General features: G+C 40.3%; 1 protein-coding gene and 1 long non-coding RNA gene across 4 annotated transcripts in view; both read left to right on the plus strand.

Annotated features, from left to right (window-relative positions):
• LOC134059298 (zinc finger and SCAN domain-containing protein 21-like) overlaps positions 1–16,484 on the plus strand; it is a 105,832-nt gene that overhangs the window by 25,918 nt on the left and 63,430 nt on the right. For 2 of the 3 annotated variants that reach the window (XM_062515674.1, XM_062515675.1), the window contains exons 1-2: positions 6,633–6,964; positions 16,265–16,465. In XM_062515674.1, coding sequence (XP_062371658.1) covers positions 6,656–6,964; positions 16,265–16,465 — 510 coding nt within the window. In that variant the 5' untranslated portion in view covers positions 6,633–6,655. Of the gene's footprint in view, positions 1–6,632; positions 6,965–16,264; positions 16,466–16,484 lie in introns of those variants that run through there. The other variant, XM_062515676.1, reaches the window with a different exon arrangement.
• Positions 4,240–5,077, plus strand: LOC134100060 (uncharacterized). Its single transcript, XR_009941198.1, has 3 exons — positions 4,240–4,358; positions 4,438–4,488; positions 4,560–5,077. It is a non-coding gene; the product is annotated as an uncharacterized LOC134100060 (long non-coding RNA).

Raw genomic sequence — 16,484 nt, forward strand, 5'->3', positions numbered from 1 at the left:
ACCTGTCACCTTTCAAGCCACACCTTTGCAGTGTTAATGTCCAGACAACACCTGAACACCCAACCAGCATTGATTGTTTACCTAAAGACTTCAAGGAACAGGCCTACAGGCACTTGAACACCTGTCTGAGAGGGGACTGCCTTTACAGGCATGTACTGAAGATAAAGGAAATCTGTCTGGACCTCAGAAAGAACATCATTGAGGCCTATCATATGGAGAAAGGCTATACTGTAATCTCTAGATGCTTCACATTCTGTAGAACAGCCATGCAAGGCATCATTACAAAGTACAAAGAGTTCCAAGTTTGTGCATAACAAACCTAAGGGTGGATGAAAATGCTAAATATCTCAATCTAGAGAGAAAAATCATCAGGGATGTTAGCAAGGAACCCTGCACATCCGCCAAAATGATAGTTGCTGACCTTGAGACCTCTGGGGTTAAAGTCTTGAGGAAGACAGTAGCGAGGGATTTTTATTGTGGAGGCCTCCAAGGTCATCGGCTGAGAAAAAACCCATTACTCCAAAAGGGGCACTTCAAAGTCAGACTGAACTTTGCCCATGCACATTTAAAAGCTAAAAATGAGTTTTGGAAAACTGTCCTTTGGTCTGATGACATTAAACTGGAGCTGTTTGGGCACATGGATGTTGCCTATGTTTGGCGAAAAAAGGGCAAGCCTACAACCATAAAAATACAGTTCCCACAGTGAAGCATGGTGGTAGGAGCATCATGTTATGGGGCTGTGTTGCTGTCTCAGGCACAGGGAGCCTTGTTCAGGTGCATGGGATCATGAAAAAGAAAGATTATGTTGACCTTTTGAGGGATAACATCAAGACGCCTGCTCTTAGTCTAGGCTTAGGTCACCACCAGGGGGGTATTCCATCAACGCAGCTAACCGTAAATCGCGGCTAACTTTGATAAGCCTCGCTAATTTTAGAGAGAGTTCAGTTCCATTACTCCCGCTAACAGGAATCTCAGCTGAGTTGCTGGGGTAACATATGCTTCTGAACTAACCTGGTCGGTGGCAGGCTAACTGCCGAGCTAAATTTATCTGTGTTGCAAAAAAACCCACCTGTCGGAAAACGAGTCCCAAAAGTTGGTTCCATCAACCTGTGCTTTCGTCACCTGTAGGCCTAGCCTACAACTTAAAAAGTAGAAGGAGAAACTTTTTTCCCGACAGTGTTGCAATCATTGATTAAGGCTACCTATTCGCTAGTTTCAAAGAATTTCTGAAAATTATGCAACTTACATTGTTTGAACTTGATCTGTGTGTGGTCCAAGGAATCTTGCGTCTCTGCACAGAGGAAGTCTGTCGTGGTGTCATGCGCAGCGTGACAGGATATTAACTGAAGCATGTTTTGCGTGTTCTCGGGTTCGGTTCCCATGCGATGAATTTATATTGGCTATGTTAACACATTAATATTGCCATGTTTAGTTATAGGCCTACTCTTTAATGAAAGGCATCACTATTGATAAAGGGTCATGTACAGTAGCTTGTTCAGTGACAGTAGGCAGGCTGTCAGTGGGCTATACGATGAGGCAGCTTATTCTGTAAAGGCTATAATAATTAAAACCGCTTCATATAGTCTATTGATTAGGCCTATAGTTTCGGATATCAAACCAACTGTATTACACAAATTAAATTAGGCCTATGAAATGACATTGAAAGCCAAATTGCATTTCAGATAATTATATTTCACAAACACTTTGGCAGAACTAATTATATGCTTATGGGAGACAATAGGTTTTCTTCCAATACTCCCAGGACAATACTAATTTATTTTATGACCACCGAAAAAGTATTTTAGAGTGAACCCTTTTAATCTACAAACGTTATCAATGTTGAATAGCTGCCAAAGTTGTTTTGAGTTTAAATAGCCTACTTATTCACTCGTTTTGTTCAGAGGGAAGACAATCAAAGTCCCAATTCAAACCATCATAATTACTGTTTAGCGATTTACAGTAGGCCTACGATTTCGTTATTCTCCTTTTTAGGCAACTAGCCTACTGTATCTATTTTTTTCTCTCGTGTTCAATTTGATTACTTCCGATGAAAATCCTGTAGATGGCGCTTGAAAATCGAACTGAAATCTTCTAGTTTGCCTTAATTTTACGACATGTATCCTCTTTTCGTCAATCTATGTTTTTGGTCTACTTTTCTACCTCGTGCACGAGCAGACATGAAGCTGATTTTAGCCTTGTTTGAATAAACAAGGGCAAGATGCAGCTAACTTGAGTTAATGGAACGGCTTTAGCTTCAAGTGGAAGTCTACACTAGTTCAAGCCAGGCTATTTCTGTTGAGCGCCGCCTTGTTTAGCGAGGTTGATGGAATACCCCCCAGGTCCCTCAGCATGATAATAACCCAAAGCATAGTGAAAAGTGGTCTAAAACGCCCTAAAGGATACCAAAATCAAGGTGCTGGAATAGCCTACACAGAGACCAGACCTCAACCCCATTGAGAATCTGTGGCACGTGCTTAAAGCAAGAGTCCATACAAGAAAACCATGCAGTTTGGACGAGCTGGAGCTAAAGAGTGCTTAAGAGATATGTGCCAACCTAGTAAAAGACTATTCAAAGAAGTTGTTGTCAGTTGAAGCAAAGAAAGGCTACACTATTGACTATTAATGGTCTGGGGGCTAATCATTTTGAACATGTCAATTCTTGCTTTTCTTGTCACAAATCAGAGCATGAGTAAACAATGATCATCAAACTTTGTGGGCATACTGTCTTTGCGCTTCTGTAATCATATAAACTAGGCACATTCTTGGAAATGATCATTTTCATGTATAAACAAAGGATTATTATGTCTGAATTCATAAGGGGGGCTAATACTTTTGGGCTTAACTGTATATAGTTATAGTTAGTGGCAAAGCGCTTTCTTAATGACGTTGCGTGCCGAGACAAGGAAGCTCTCACATGTGGGTGCATACGTACATTTGCATTCACTTGGTGTGCCACACCTACTCCTGCTATGTAACAGAAATAATCATGATTCCCATCCAAAAAAGTACAACTTTACCCTGCCCAAGACCCGCCTTAAAGAGAAGACTGACCAATGCGAGATAAACACGGACGTGACGTAGTTCCCGCCATGGGTGATGGGAGACTGACAGATTGCAATGTGTTTTGGAATTGCGTTTGCCATTGCCATTTGAATTTTGAGACACAAAGAGCGTGACAAAGTGCTATGCAATAACGGGGGCGCTATTTCTGCAAACCGGGCAAAACTTTTTGCCAAAAAATATTCAAAATGTTTTCAATATTTTTTGAAAAACATTTTCAAAAACAATTAAAACATTTAAAAAAAAAAAAAAAATATTCAATTCCACATTGAATTTTGAACATTAAATTGCAAAAGTAATTGACAATTAAATGATGAAACTGAATATTGAAAATTGAAATGCAAAATGGGTCCGTGTATGCTTCGTTCATTTGATATTCAATTGAGAATCCAAAATAAAAAAATAAAAAAATGACTTATTTCATTATTTGTTTATGAATGTGATACGAAGAAGCAAATAACGCTTTGTTTTTCAGCCTTTTGATTTCGTGGTCAGATCAAAAGTAGAACATTTAAAAAACGGACTCGGGGCTAACTGATTTTGATATTTATTTTTTTCAGATTGCTGTGACCTGGAAGTCAATTCAAAGACACTTTCTTGATCTGTCAGTGCTCAGTGTTGCCAATTTAGTGACTTATTTGTGGCTAGCTTTAGCGACTTTTGTCAATTTTAGCAACAGAAAATATTGTCTGGCAAACGAGAAACTGGGCGACTTGCGCAACTCAGTTTCATTGTTGAATCGTCAGAAAATCATCTCCCTTCTCGTGCCTGTTTTCTTGAACATTGCATTCGCCCAAATCGTTGCGCCATGATTACAGAAGTAGCCTAATGATTAGTCTGTAGTAGGCTATCAGGCCATGCTATTGCATGGCAGTAGGCTACAGTGGGTAGGCCTACCCTAGACGTGGCCACTTAATTCACGCACATTGAACTGTATTACAACTTATCGCCACGAGGTGGCAGTTTAGGTCCGCTGTAGCATTGCCCTGGTGTTATGTTTGCCGGTGTTATGGTTGTATGTCTGCTTTTCCCCACCTACTGGTTTCTTTGGGCATGCTCGCGTTGCTCACATGTGTAGCAGGACTAGGTCCACGCCCCTTTAGACAGCTCGGCAGTGCCCTTCTGAGTGGCTCTGGGCAATTGGAGGTGAGCCAATCAGTACGTGGGAGCGGCTATAAGGTTTTAGCTGTTATGTTGAAGGCTAGCGTCGTAGCTACCTTGGTTGCCTGACTCCAGCCTTCACCGTTCCCCGTATTGGCTTCTCCTCTGGCCGGTTCTGTGTGTCCGCCGACTTCTCGGTAGGTGATTGCGGTATTGTGTTTGTAGTTGGCTACGTTTGTATCATTCAGTGGGCTAACTCAAACATTGGGGTTTTAGGAGTGCAGCTAGTCGCTGAGCATGGGCCTTATGGCTGACCACATCTGAGGGGTAGGTCACGTTAACCGTTTTTAAATTAATATGTAAACTTGCGTGGGTTTAATTGTACCTTCTTTGTGTAGCAGATCTCGGGCGTAACATCTGAGCGGCAACATCAAGGCAATTTGGTTCCAGTTCCGAACGAACGCTGCTGTTTTGTTTGTCTTGTTCTGTTTTGTGTTTGTGTTGTTTCATTCCGTTTGTGAGTCGGCTGTGTTTAGCCGCGACGAAGTTGATTAATTGAAGTGACGGCAGGTGTGTTGCTGTTTGCTTACCCGAGTGACTACGAATTCAGTCCGGTTGCGGAGGCTATTCCTTCCCTTGTGTACACTGCGTGTCATGATTATGCGTGGAGTGATTGTGCCAATTTAACACTGCTTGCCGTGACATCTGAGTGCAATTGGAGTGCTTATTCACGAGTGTTTCATTCCCTGAATAGTCACCTCTACTGACTTTAGCGAACTCACTCTGGAGAGTAGGCCTACTACTACTGCTGTTAGCGAACCCACATTGGAGAGTATGAATACTGACTTGAGCGAACCCACACTGGAGAGAACTCACTCCCTATGTTCTTAATTGTAATAAAGAGTTTATTTTTGGACACACGCCTCTCTGGTTTTCCGTGACCCCGAACCTGTGTTGCCTGGTAAATTGTGATACCTTAATCCAGTTTCTAAGAATTTATATTCTGAGGGGAAGGGCCTCAGATGGCGTAGTCGACATGTGTCAATGTATAGCAAACCATCCACTTTGCCACACATGCAAGAGCTGCAGGAGTGTTCACGGTTTTCAGGCCGCATTTTATATGCCATCACTACACTACAACCACTCGGACGAAAGACATGTGAAATATAGGCTATAGGCTATTTTAGCAAAAAGTGGACCACAACTTCATTCACAAGCAGAGCAAACAATTCAAATTAGAAAAAAACTAGATTGTCAGCTGAGGGGACGTTTAAATAGCCTATAGCCTAGTCTAGGCTAACCATAGTCTTTAGATTAAATTGTCTATAGCCTATGGTAAAGTTATATTCGGACTGGTCTGACAGAAACAGCAGCTGGCAATGGAAGTCAATAAATAATTTCCGGGGTCACAGCAATCGGAAAAAAAAAAATATCAAAATCAATTTTGGCCCCAAGTCATTTTTTTAAATGTTCTACTTTTGATCCGACCACGAAATCGAAAGTCTGAAAAACAAAGCGTTATTTGCTTCTTCGTATCACATTCATAAACAACTAATGAAATAACAAGTCATTTTTTGATTTTTTGATTTTGGATTCTCAATTGAAGCATACACGGACTAAAATGAATTGCCATTTGAATTTTGACACTAAAGTACCATGGCAAAATGGAATGCAATTCAATCCATGTTTATTAAAATGTTTAACCAAAATAAATCAAATTCATTTGATGATTGCATTGTCACTTTGTATATTAAAATGCATTTTGAAAGAAAGTATTGCAAATTGTAATATTAAATTGCATAATGAATTAGCAATTGCATAATGTAATGTCTTTTAGAATTGCATATTGCAGAATGCATTCTCATTTGAATTTTGGAACACATATGCTTCCTGCAGCCCATCTGTTAGAAAGCGAGGCCAGGGTAACTAGTTAGACCCAGAATCCGTGCGCTGCCCGTTAGAATTTATGACAAATCCTTGCACGTGGATATGCAGAAGTGTAGCAGAATGTAGAGTGCATGATACAGTTATGTTTTAAAGTCTGAATGAAGGTAACCAGTTGTTTTGAAAGGTTGGGATAAACGGTGCTTAATGATCTACTGAACACAAAGTCATATCCAATAGATGTTTTGAGTAGCGATAGCACAGTCCAGAGCGAGTCGGACTTGGGCGCAATTAGTTTTGCTGAGGAGGGTTCGAATCCAGCATGACACAAATTCATGCAGCTTGACTACTTTTAAAAACAATTTTCCCGTTCAGGTCAACACAGTTTTTATTGGGGTGTGACATGCAAAGGCCAGTAAAATGATTATGAATATACCGAATCTGTGGACTTCGGTAGCCGTCGGTTGCTGTTGATGACCGCTGGGCAGCCTCGGAAACAGCTCCGAAACCAGTATGTGGAAACCAGAAGGCACACAACACCGGAAGGGACTAGTTGGCTCAGAGAAGAGAGTGAGTGAAGCCAGTAAAGCACAGCTTCTAGGAAGATAGGATGGTTCGTGTTTGTTCCGTTCCTGGCTGCGAAACCAAAATGAAAAGTTACAACCCAGAATCGTTTCATAAGCTGCCATTGCGGTACGATCGGTCTCTGGTGAACCAATGGCTTAGTGTTTTGAATATGGACATTGAGACGCCAATAGAGACGCTGAGGCTGAAGGATTACCGTGTCTGCAGTGCTCATTTCGATAAGGACGACTTCGTCTTTCCTAGAAGAGCTTCTGACCCAACGAACCCAAAGAGAATGCACGTAAAGAAGAATGCTATTCCACGAGTGTTCCAACTGCCTATGGATAGACTGGAGGTAGGCTGTGGTTCACGGGGGGATGCATCACGAAACAAAACTAACTTCCTTAGCAGTGAGACAAATCGTGCAGTGACAGTTTTCATGAAGTGATTTTACTTTGATCTGAAGTGAAGTTGTGAGTTGTCCAGGTTTCAGGGCTCTAGATTAACACACGCCAACCCGCCAAATGCGGGTAAAATGTATTTTGGCGGGTATGAAAAAACCCTTAATAGCCACTTTGGCTGGTGGTGAGTGATGGAAGAAAATTGTGTCCTGATTAGAAAGGCACCCCACCGAGGGCCGCAACAGTTTTGCACCTGTGGGCTGCGGGACTGCGGGACTGCCATCAGGGGTGTCCAAACTACGGCCCCCGATGCACTTCAATGCGGGCCGCCGAGCATGCATTAGTTTATCATAAATCCGGCCGGCCACGCACTATCATTGTCTGTTCGCTATTTTTTTTCCCCAGCATCGATGTTGTGGTTAACATAAAGTAATGCTTTACACTCTTCTTCATTCGTTTACATTTAGGCTACAATGTCAATATCAGAACAGCATGTTGCATAGAGATGATAGGCTGTTCTTTTAAATCTCTGCAACAAATCTAATTTGCGTTATGTTAGGCTACTAATAACGTTACTTATAACGTAATTGGGAACGTGTTTGAATGCGCATGAAAGGGAGATAGAGCACAAGCTGGCTTGTCATTGTGATAACTGATATCTCTCTTTTTACAAGAAACGTAAAAAAACCCCGCAAAGACAACAGTAGTTAGGCCTACATAGGCTACACTACTGAAAGGTAAACTGTCAGAGTGCAGGCATAGCAGGCACTCAGTGGAGCCAGTAAGAGTCTTAAAGTGACAGTGCACCATTTATAAATGAATTAAACAGCATCATATTGACCGTATTTCTTAACAAATGTATTTTCTACAACAAAATAACTTTATCATTATTATCATTTCAATAATTCTATATGTTAATAGGTCAATATTTAATGGGTTGTGGAGAACGAAAAAAAAGAATGTGGCGGTGGTTGGGAGGTTCGGGGTGTGTGAGTGGTAATGTTATGGGCATGTCTAATTTTGGTCAGAAAAAAATGGCTAGTTGAATTTCTGATTGGCTAGTAAGAAAAAAGATCTACTAGCCAAGTTGGCTGGTGATGAAAAAAGTTCATTTAGAGCCCAGGTTGGCACCATTTATTGTGTATAATTGAGTTTTGCTGAGATTGATGGGGGTTGAATGGTTGAGAGAGTTGTCTGAAGTAGCCTGCATGTGTTGATCTATTGTTGAGGGTCCCATCAACTTCGCTAATGAAGAAGACTTGAGGCCGGCAGCTTCGTGTCTCGTGCACAAGGTAGAAGAAGTAGACCAAAATAGTAGATTGACGAACATAAAATGTCGTAAAATTAAGGCAATACTAGCCTATAGGAGTTCTGTTTGATTTAGGGCCATCTAATATGAAAGTACGGTGGCCCTGAAGTGCAAAACACAACACAAATAAGACAACACAACACAAATAAGACAACACAACACAAAGAGAGAAATCACGGCCCCAAAGTGCACAACACAACACAAAAAGAGACAACACAACACAAAAAAGAGAAAAAACGGCCTCGAAGTGCACAACACAACGGCAAATCACACAACACAACACAAAAAGAGAACACAACACAAAAAGAGAAAACACAACGGCAAATCACACAACACAACACAAAAAGAGACAACACAACGGCAAATCACACAACACAACACAAAAAGAGACAACACAACACAAATAAGACAACACAACACAATTAGAGAAACCTCGGCCCTGAAGTGCACAACACAACGGCAAATCACACAACACAACACAAAAAGAGACAACACAACACAAAAAGAGAAAACACAACGGCAAATCACACAACACAACACAAAAAGAGAAAACACAACGGCAAATCACACAACACAACACAAAAAGAGACAACACAACACAAATAAGACAACACAACACAATTAGAGAAACCTCGGCCCCGAAGTGCACAACACAACGGCAAATCACACAACACAACACAAAAAGAGACAACACAACACAATTAAGAGACAACACAACGGAATACCTTCGGGCCACATGAATCGTCACTGGGACACGTACGTAGGCCTACAGCCCGCAGAAAATAGCATGCTGGGTCTTCACATGTCCATAAGAACCCACAGTAATGGAATATCCACGTTGTGTTTTATTCATAATATGTTTGGTGTATAATCCAACTCATACAAAAGCAACAAGTTCGAAACAAATCATCAGAAATCAGGAAGTAAAACAGCTTGTAACTCCGTCACCGTTTTGGATACCGTCATATACGGTAATTTTTGTGAGATCCCCCTAGTTACCATGGTAGCTACCACTCATCAGAGTGATGGCTTTGCCCCAAATGTCTTTCTGCGACGAGATATTCAAAACCGGAGGAGATTGGGCAAGAGAGCTGTCAACCAGGCTCCCCAAAAATCTCCAGAATGTTAGCTTTCATTTGACACCAATATTATGCTTCTGCTCAAAGGGGTTCTTGTGTAAGAGTTTTATTGTCAGTAGCCTATGCACCATTAAATCTTCGAATTATTTCAGCCTGCATGTCTCTTTAAATCTTTTAATGAATGTTACGAGGACTTTACTAGGGTTTATAAAGTAAAGTCGCATATCACTGAAATCGTCTACCCCTTGGCTTCAACGCTATCCGGTTTTCAATGACGAGGCATGTGGCTGACTAGTGCTGTCGTCATTCAAAGCTGGGGAGCCTGATTGACAGCTCTCTTGCCCAATCTCCTCCGGTTTTGAATATCTCGTCGCAGAAAGACATGTGGGGCAAAGCCATCGCTCTGATGTGTGGTAGCTACCACGGTAACTATAGGGGGATCTCACAAAAATTACCATATATGGTATATGACGGTATCTAGAACGGTGACAGAGTTATACACCAAACATATTATGAATAAAACACAACGTGGATATTCCATTACTGTGGGTTCTTATGGACATGTGAAGACCCAGCATGCTATTTTCTGCGGGCTGTAGGCCTACGTACGTGTCCCAGCGACGATTCATGTGGCCCGAAGGTATTTCGTGTTGTCTCTTAATTGTGTTGTGTTGTCTCTTTTTGTGTTGTGTTGTGTGATTTGCCGTTGTGTTGTGCACTTCGGGGCCGAGGTTTCTCTAATTGTGTTGTGTTGTCTTATTTGTGTTGTGTTGTCTCTTTTTGTGTTGTGTTGTGTGATTTGCCGTTGTGTTTTCTCTTTTTGTGTTGTGTTGTGTGATTTGCCGTTGTGTTTTCTCTTTTTGTGTTGTGTTGTCTCTTTTTGTGTTGTGTTGTCTCTTTTTGTGTTGTGTTGTGTGATTTGCCGTTGTGTTTTCTCTTTTTGTGTTGTGTTGTGTGATTTGCCGTTGTGTTTTCTCTTTTTGTGTTGTGTTGTCTCTTTTTGTGTTGTGTTGTCTCTTTTTGTGTTGTGTTGTGTGATTTGCCGTTGTGTTTTCTCTTTTTGTGTTGTGTTGTCTCTTTTTGTGTTGTGTTGTGTGATTTGCCGTTGTGTTGTGCACTTCGAGGCCGTTTTTTCTCTTCTTTGTGTTGTGTTGTCTCTTTTTGTGTTGTGTTGTGCACTTTGGGGCCGTGATTTCTCTCTTTGTGTTGTGTTGTCTTATTTGTGTTGTGTTGTCTTATTTGTGTTGTGTTTTGCACTTCAGGGCCACCGTATGAAAGTCATCAAATTGAACATCGAGAGTAAAAAATTAGATAGTGGCCTACATAATTTGGAGAATAATGAAAGTGTACAGTAGCCTAGGCTATATCAATACGTAGCCTACATATCACCAGGTGGAAAAGTCCTGCTTCAGAATCCGATAGTAAAAATCCAACCAGGCTAGCTTAATGATAAATCTGGTAAGTTAACTAGAGTAGGGCTGAGTGGTAAACCTCTTAGGCTACAACAAGAGCCCTATGGCAATGGTGAATGAAGCCATACAGCTCTTCTATTAGGATGTTTACCACTTACTCTGAGTTAACTAAAGCCTACCTTAGACTGACAGACTTTGACAAGATTTGGGAAAGATTTTTGAAAGATTGTAGTCTTTTGAGTAACGTTTGAATGAAGGGCATTAGACTACTCATTCAAGCGAAAGACTACAATCTTTCAAGAATCTTTCCCAAATCTTGTCAATGTCTGTCACTGGCTTTACCTGGGTTTGTCACTAAACCACATACTTGAAATGCCCTCCAGTTATGCAATGTGTTTGTGAAAATAAAATTACCTGAAATGCAATGGCTTTCAATGTGTCATTCAGTATTTAATCTGTGTAGCACACAGTTGATTTTACATTTGTGAACAATCATCAGAACATGAATCATTTTAATCATTAGTAGCCATATGCCCTACGGCCAGTGTTTCCCAACCTTTTTTCCTTGAAGACCCCCTTGCCTGTGTCTAAGACAAGGGCCTCCTACCCAAACTCCTACATACACCCAAGACATGGTTTTATTCAACAATCGGGGTCCGGGGATGAATTACCAATGCTTAGCCTAGCCGGACCTGAAGGTTGCTTATGCAAATTCAGAAATCAGAGGTAATAAATAGCTACATGAATTTAAACGTGGAACAAAAATATATTTTGATTTGGATTATACAGAGTTTTGATTATCTGATTGGGTGTGTTTTTGGAATTTTATACATTTAATGTGCTGCTGCACAAGTAGAAATTTGGTAACCTCGCAATCTCAGCCCAGGCAACATTCTGCGGACCCTCTGCAATCTCTGGTGGCCTCTAATGGGGTCCGCGGAACCCAGGTGGGGAACCACTGCCCTAGGCAGGCCTCCCATATGAAAAAGAAATAGAAAAAACTTATACTGCCAGCAATGTGTTTTATGTGCAAAACTGATCTACAAACTGATTTACTCTTGAAAGTGGCCCCTTTCTCGTTTTCCTCATACAATGTCATACACAGATTTACTAAGGATCTTTTTATTTCACTGTCATATAAAAATCTATAAGGATTCAGATAAAACATGGTAAAATTGTGTATGATTTGTCTATTTCTTTTCCATATGAGTTGGAAGCTTGTCCCATGTAAGACCATTATAAGATCCTACATCTGTGTAACCTGAAACATATAAAACTTTGTAAACTGTAAGGGCTATATAGGAAAACGAGAAAGGGGCCACTTTCAAGAGTAAATCATACAAGTTTTGTATATAAAACACATTGCTGGCAGTATACTTTTTTTCTATTTCTTTTTCATATGGGCTATTTGGCTTGCATTAGATTTAATGTAGCCCACTGGCATAGCCTGTTTACTGTCACTGAATGTGCTTGACCCTTTATCAACTGTGGGAATGTCTTTCATTGAAGAGTATAACTAAAAATGCCATTATCAAGTTGATAAGGAAGATACTTCATGTGGGACGCGAACCTGAGAACACGCACAAACACGATTCCTTTACTATACCAAACGTTATCACAGGTTTAAAAATCTATTTGATTTGTATCATAATTATATTTAATTTTTTAACTTATTTATTGATCTAATCTTTTAGTCCGTGAGCCAGAGGGGTTGGTCGTTACCGAAAAAGTGGCAAAGGCTACCATACCTTTTCTGAAAGCCTGGGATCTCAGCTTTTCAATGATGTATGATGGCCATCTGACAAAAGTAGCTGTTTTGAGTTATGATGCATAATGTAAACTAAGGTTGAAGAAATAATGCGTATAAATCAAGCAGAACACTGAAATATTTTATTTTGTTATGTTTGGTATCATTTTGAAGGGGAGACTCTGAGCTTTCATTTAAATCCTTTTGTGAACATTTTGGATAAGTACAGCCAACCCTGGAGCTCTTCAAACCTTTAATCACACACATTTTCCTGCCATTTCCCTGCCATCTTTTGTCTTTTAATCCTGCATCAGAGCATCAGAGAAACAAAATTCAAACACTGAAATACTGGCATATGGATTCAGAAAATGTAACATTTACCCATATTATCTGATTTGGAGGGGATGATTTTCCGTCTTATATCAGACATGGCGTTTTTTCAAAGACATAAACAGTAGTGTACTATTACCCTTAAGGTTAATTTGTTGATATGTCGAGTTGAAAGTCTGAGGTAAATATATTTGAAATAATAATTATTGATACAGATCATTTTGAAAAAGTTGTTATACAGTGCAACACACTGACATGAGGAGTGACACAGTCCCTCTTGCATGAGCAGGACAGAAACTCAAGTACTGCTTGTGGACCAATGGAGACATTGAACCAGTCTATGGAGAGCTGTAAGTCACCATCTTGGTCCAGTCTAGACCACCCATGCTCAACTGGGGAAGGAACTTCAGGGTTGTTCTCGAGGCATCTTCTCCAGATAGCACCTTGATAGTTAGCTCTGAGACCGTGCTTCCTGAGAGAATCCGAGCATGGAGTTAACTGCCAGGATTCTACGCCTTTCTTTGCACAAAAAAAGTGCATACTTCATTTCATTGATGTTGGTGATTCTGGACTTGGAGCTGTACATTTGACATGTGAACTCCTTTAAGGCTGCATACAACTCAGGTGACATTGCCCAGTCTGCCCCAACCTTCTGAAAGGTCTCACAGAAGTTTTCATTCTTCTGAAAATGTTTTAGGGCTGACACTTTACCATGGCCTGCAAATGCACTTACAGTATCGCAGCCTGTGTATACGTGTATTTTCTTGCCTGAGAACAAGGCATCCATTTTTTTTATGTAGGCTAAATTCAAAGAAAGTGGGGACCTGATATAAATGATATTTAGTGGATATGTATTAAGGACCTTTTTAACTATCTAAAAATGCTGAGAATGCTGAATAACAACTTTTTCAAAATTATCTGTATCAATAATTATTATCTAAAATATATTTACCTCAGACTTTCAACTCGACTTATCAACAAATTAGCCAAGGGTAATAGTACACTACTGTTTATGTCTTTGAAAAAACGCCATCTCTGATACAAGACTGTAAATCACCCCCTCTAAATCAGATAATATAAATGATACATTTCCTGAATCCTTAGGGTCATGCCAGTATTTCAGTGTTTGGATTTTGTTTCTCTGATGCTCCCAGGTGCCACAGGATTAAAAGACAAAAAATGGTAGGGAAATGTGTGTGATTAAAGGTTTGAAGAGCTCCAGGGTTGGCTGTACTTATCCAAAATGTTCACAAAAGGATTTAAATGAAAGCTCAGAGTCTCCCCTTTAAAATGATACCAAACATAACAAAATAAAATATTCCAGTGTTCTGCTTGATTTATACACATTATTTCTTTAACCTTAGTTTACATTATGTGTCATAACTCAAAACAGCTACTCTTGTCAGATGGCCATCATACATCATTGAAAAGCTGAGATTCCAGGCTTTCAGAAAAGGTATGGTAGCCTTTGCCACCTTTTCGGTAACGGTTTCCATAATTTGAGGCCCTGGCTCACGGTCTATTTGTTTGATGTTGTGCTTCTTTGTAATTCCATTCTTGTAGCATTGTTTTCCTTTCTACTTATTTTATGCATTGTTTTAGTCAGACAGGTGTAACCCTGGGACCCTTTATCAACTGTCCTGCCCAGTCTATTTGCCTTGTAAAGCGCTTTGGGTCAACTCCTGCTGTATTTGAATGTTCTATATAAATAAAAGTGACTTGAATTACACATTCACGATGGTTGCTTACCATTGTGATGTCTCAAACGATGATATTGTCCATCGGCACAACCTTACAGTATCTTGATTGCTTAAACACCAAAAAAGACACCTTTCTCCAAACTATAAGCACTATTCAAAAATGTTCGAATGGGTTGGCACAGGAAAAAAGGGTAGGCAAAGCCAATTTGATTGATCATAAGATAGGCCTAGATTAGATGCACCACAAACATCAATCATAGAAACATTTTCAACCGGACACATGAAACACAATTTAGACAATTGTGAGGTTGCACATGTTGGATAACTGCAAAGCCTCATCATAGGCTTCATGATCTGGAAAGTCAAACTTCTTGAATGAATTTCATCATACAGTAGCTGACAAATTCCTTAGTTAAACTAAACATATTGTTGCGCAAAGCTGCATGAACCTAGTATCGGTGCATCACATAACGATTGACTATTGGACAGTAGTAACTGGGCATGCTACGTTTATGACATAAGTGGAATATGAATGCATTTCATCACAACTGACAATTTCGCATAAACATTTAAAATGTATCATAGGCATATGACTTTGAAGGAGAGAGAGAGCTCTTCTCAACCAACAGACAGACCTAATGGCTGTATTTCTCAGCCCACAATTGAAATGCAGATGGCTCAGCTGCCATAAACAACACAGACATCAGCAACCTTTCCAAAATGCATAGGCGTTGAGCTCTCAGCGGAGTGCGACTTGCAAGCCTTTTTAGATGGTGAACGTAAACGAAGGAAAGCCCTCTAATTGGATGGGTGAGACTGACAGGTGGCTATGCATATCGACAATACATTCTCTTATTTAGGCATCTGAATGCACACTTTGGAATCATCACAGAAGGAATGTTTAGAACTTTTGATAGTCATTATTAGTCAGAATATGCTACATGACATGTAAGTGGATGTAAGTGGGAATATGAATGGAATCTTTTATTAACATCTCATGTCTCATATTGACAATATTGTCTTCTTCTGAATGCAGTCAATATGCAGAAAATATTAATTAGACCGGTGAGGCGGTGAAGTCCCCTCTATTTAGGCTACCTGCACAAAATGCACCCAAGCACGAAAGCTCATACTTTCCTTACAGGAAACCAGCACAAGCACAATAATTAACCGTTATGACTTTCAGAGACAAACGACAATTTAAGATGTTTACCCTCTCCTACATAATATGACCCGTTGCGGGCAGGAGAGGCATATTTAGGAGCCTGCTTAAAATGGACATTCTTTCTTCTGAATTACTGTCCGTAGGTTTTGTAAAGCATTATTAATTCGTACATGTATAATTTTTTTTAAGATGTTCTCAGACAAGATGAATTATGAATTCAGTTTTGAAATCAACTTCTAAATTGCTCTACAATGTTTTGTTAAATGTGCATGCAGAGGAGGGGCAGAGGGCCTGTTACAAGTGAGAGGGGAGTGGAGGAAGGAATATAATTCGTCATACAGTATGTAGGCTTATACAAATAGAATTGATTGACTGATTGCAGTTGGGAGTTGCACCAATATGTAATGAAAACCCATGTCTGTCTGGTGGTTGTAGTAAGTATAGTGAACTGTGGGGTGGGGAAATAATAGATTGATTCAATAAGTCGAGCTTTCTTTTTTTTTACGTTTTAGGTGAGTGGCTGTGATCCTTCTGATGTCAAGGACCCAGAATTGACTGCAATCTCACAGTCCACCCCAAAGAAGACACCACATAAAGACGGCAGTAAACGGAAAGGTCTACCCGCGACTCTGACACTGTCTCTGTCAGGTTCAGAGCAGACCGCATTATCCACAACATACCTTGCTCGGCCTCCAACGTGGCAGCTGCTAGAGGTAAGCCTTGCTTTTCAAG

Source organism: Sardina pilchardus, chromosome 2 (assembly GCF_963854185.1).
Source record: "Sardina pilchardus chromosome 2, fSarPil1.1, whole genome shotgun sequence".
Classification (NCBI taxonomy): domain Eukaryota; kingdom Metazoa; phylum Chordata; class Actinopteri; order Clupeiformes; family Clupeidae; genus Sardina; species Sardina pilchardus.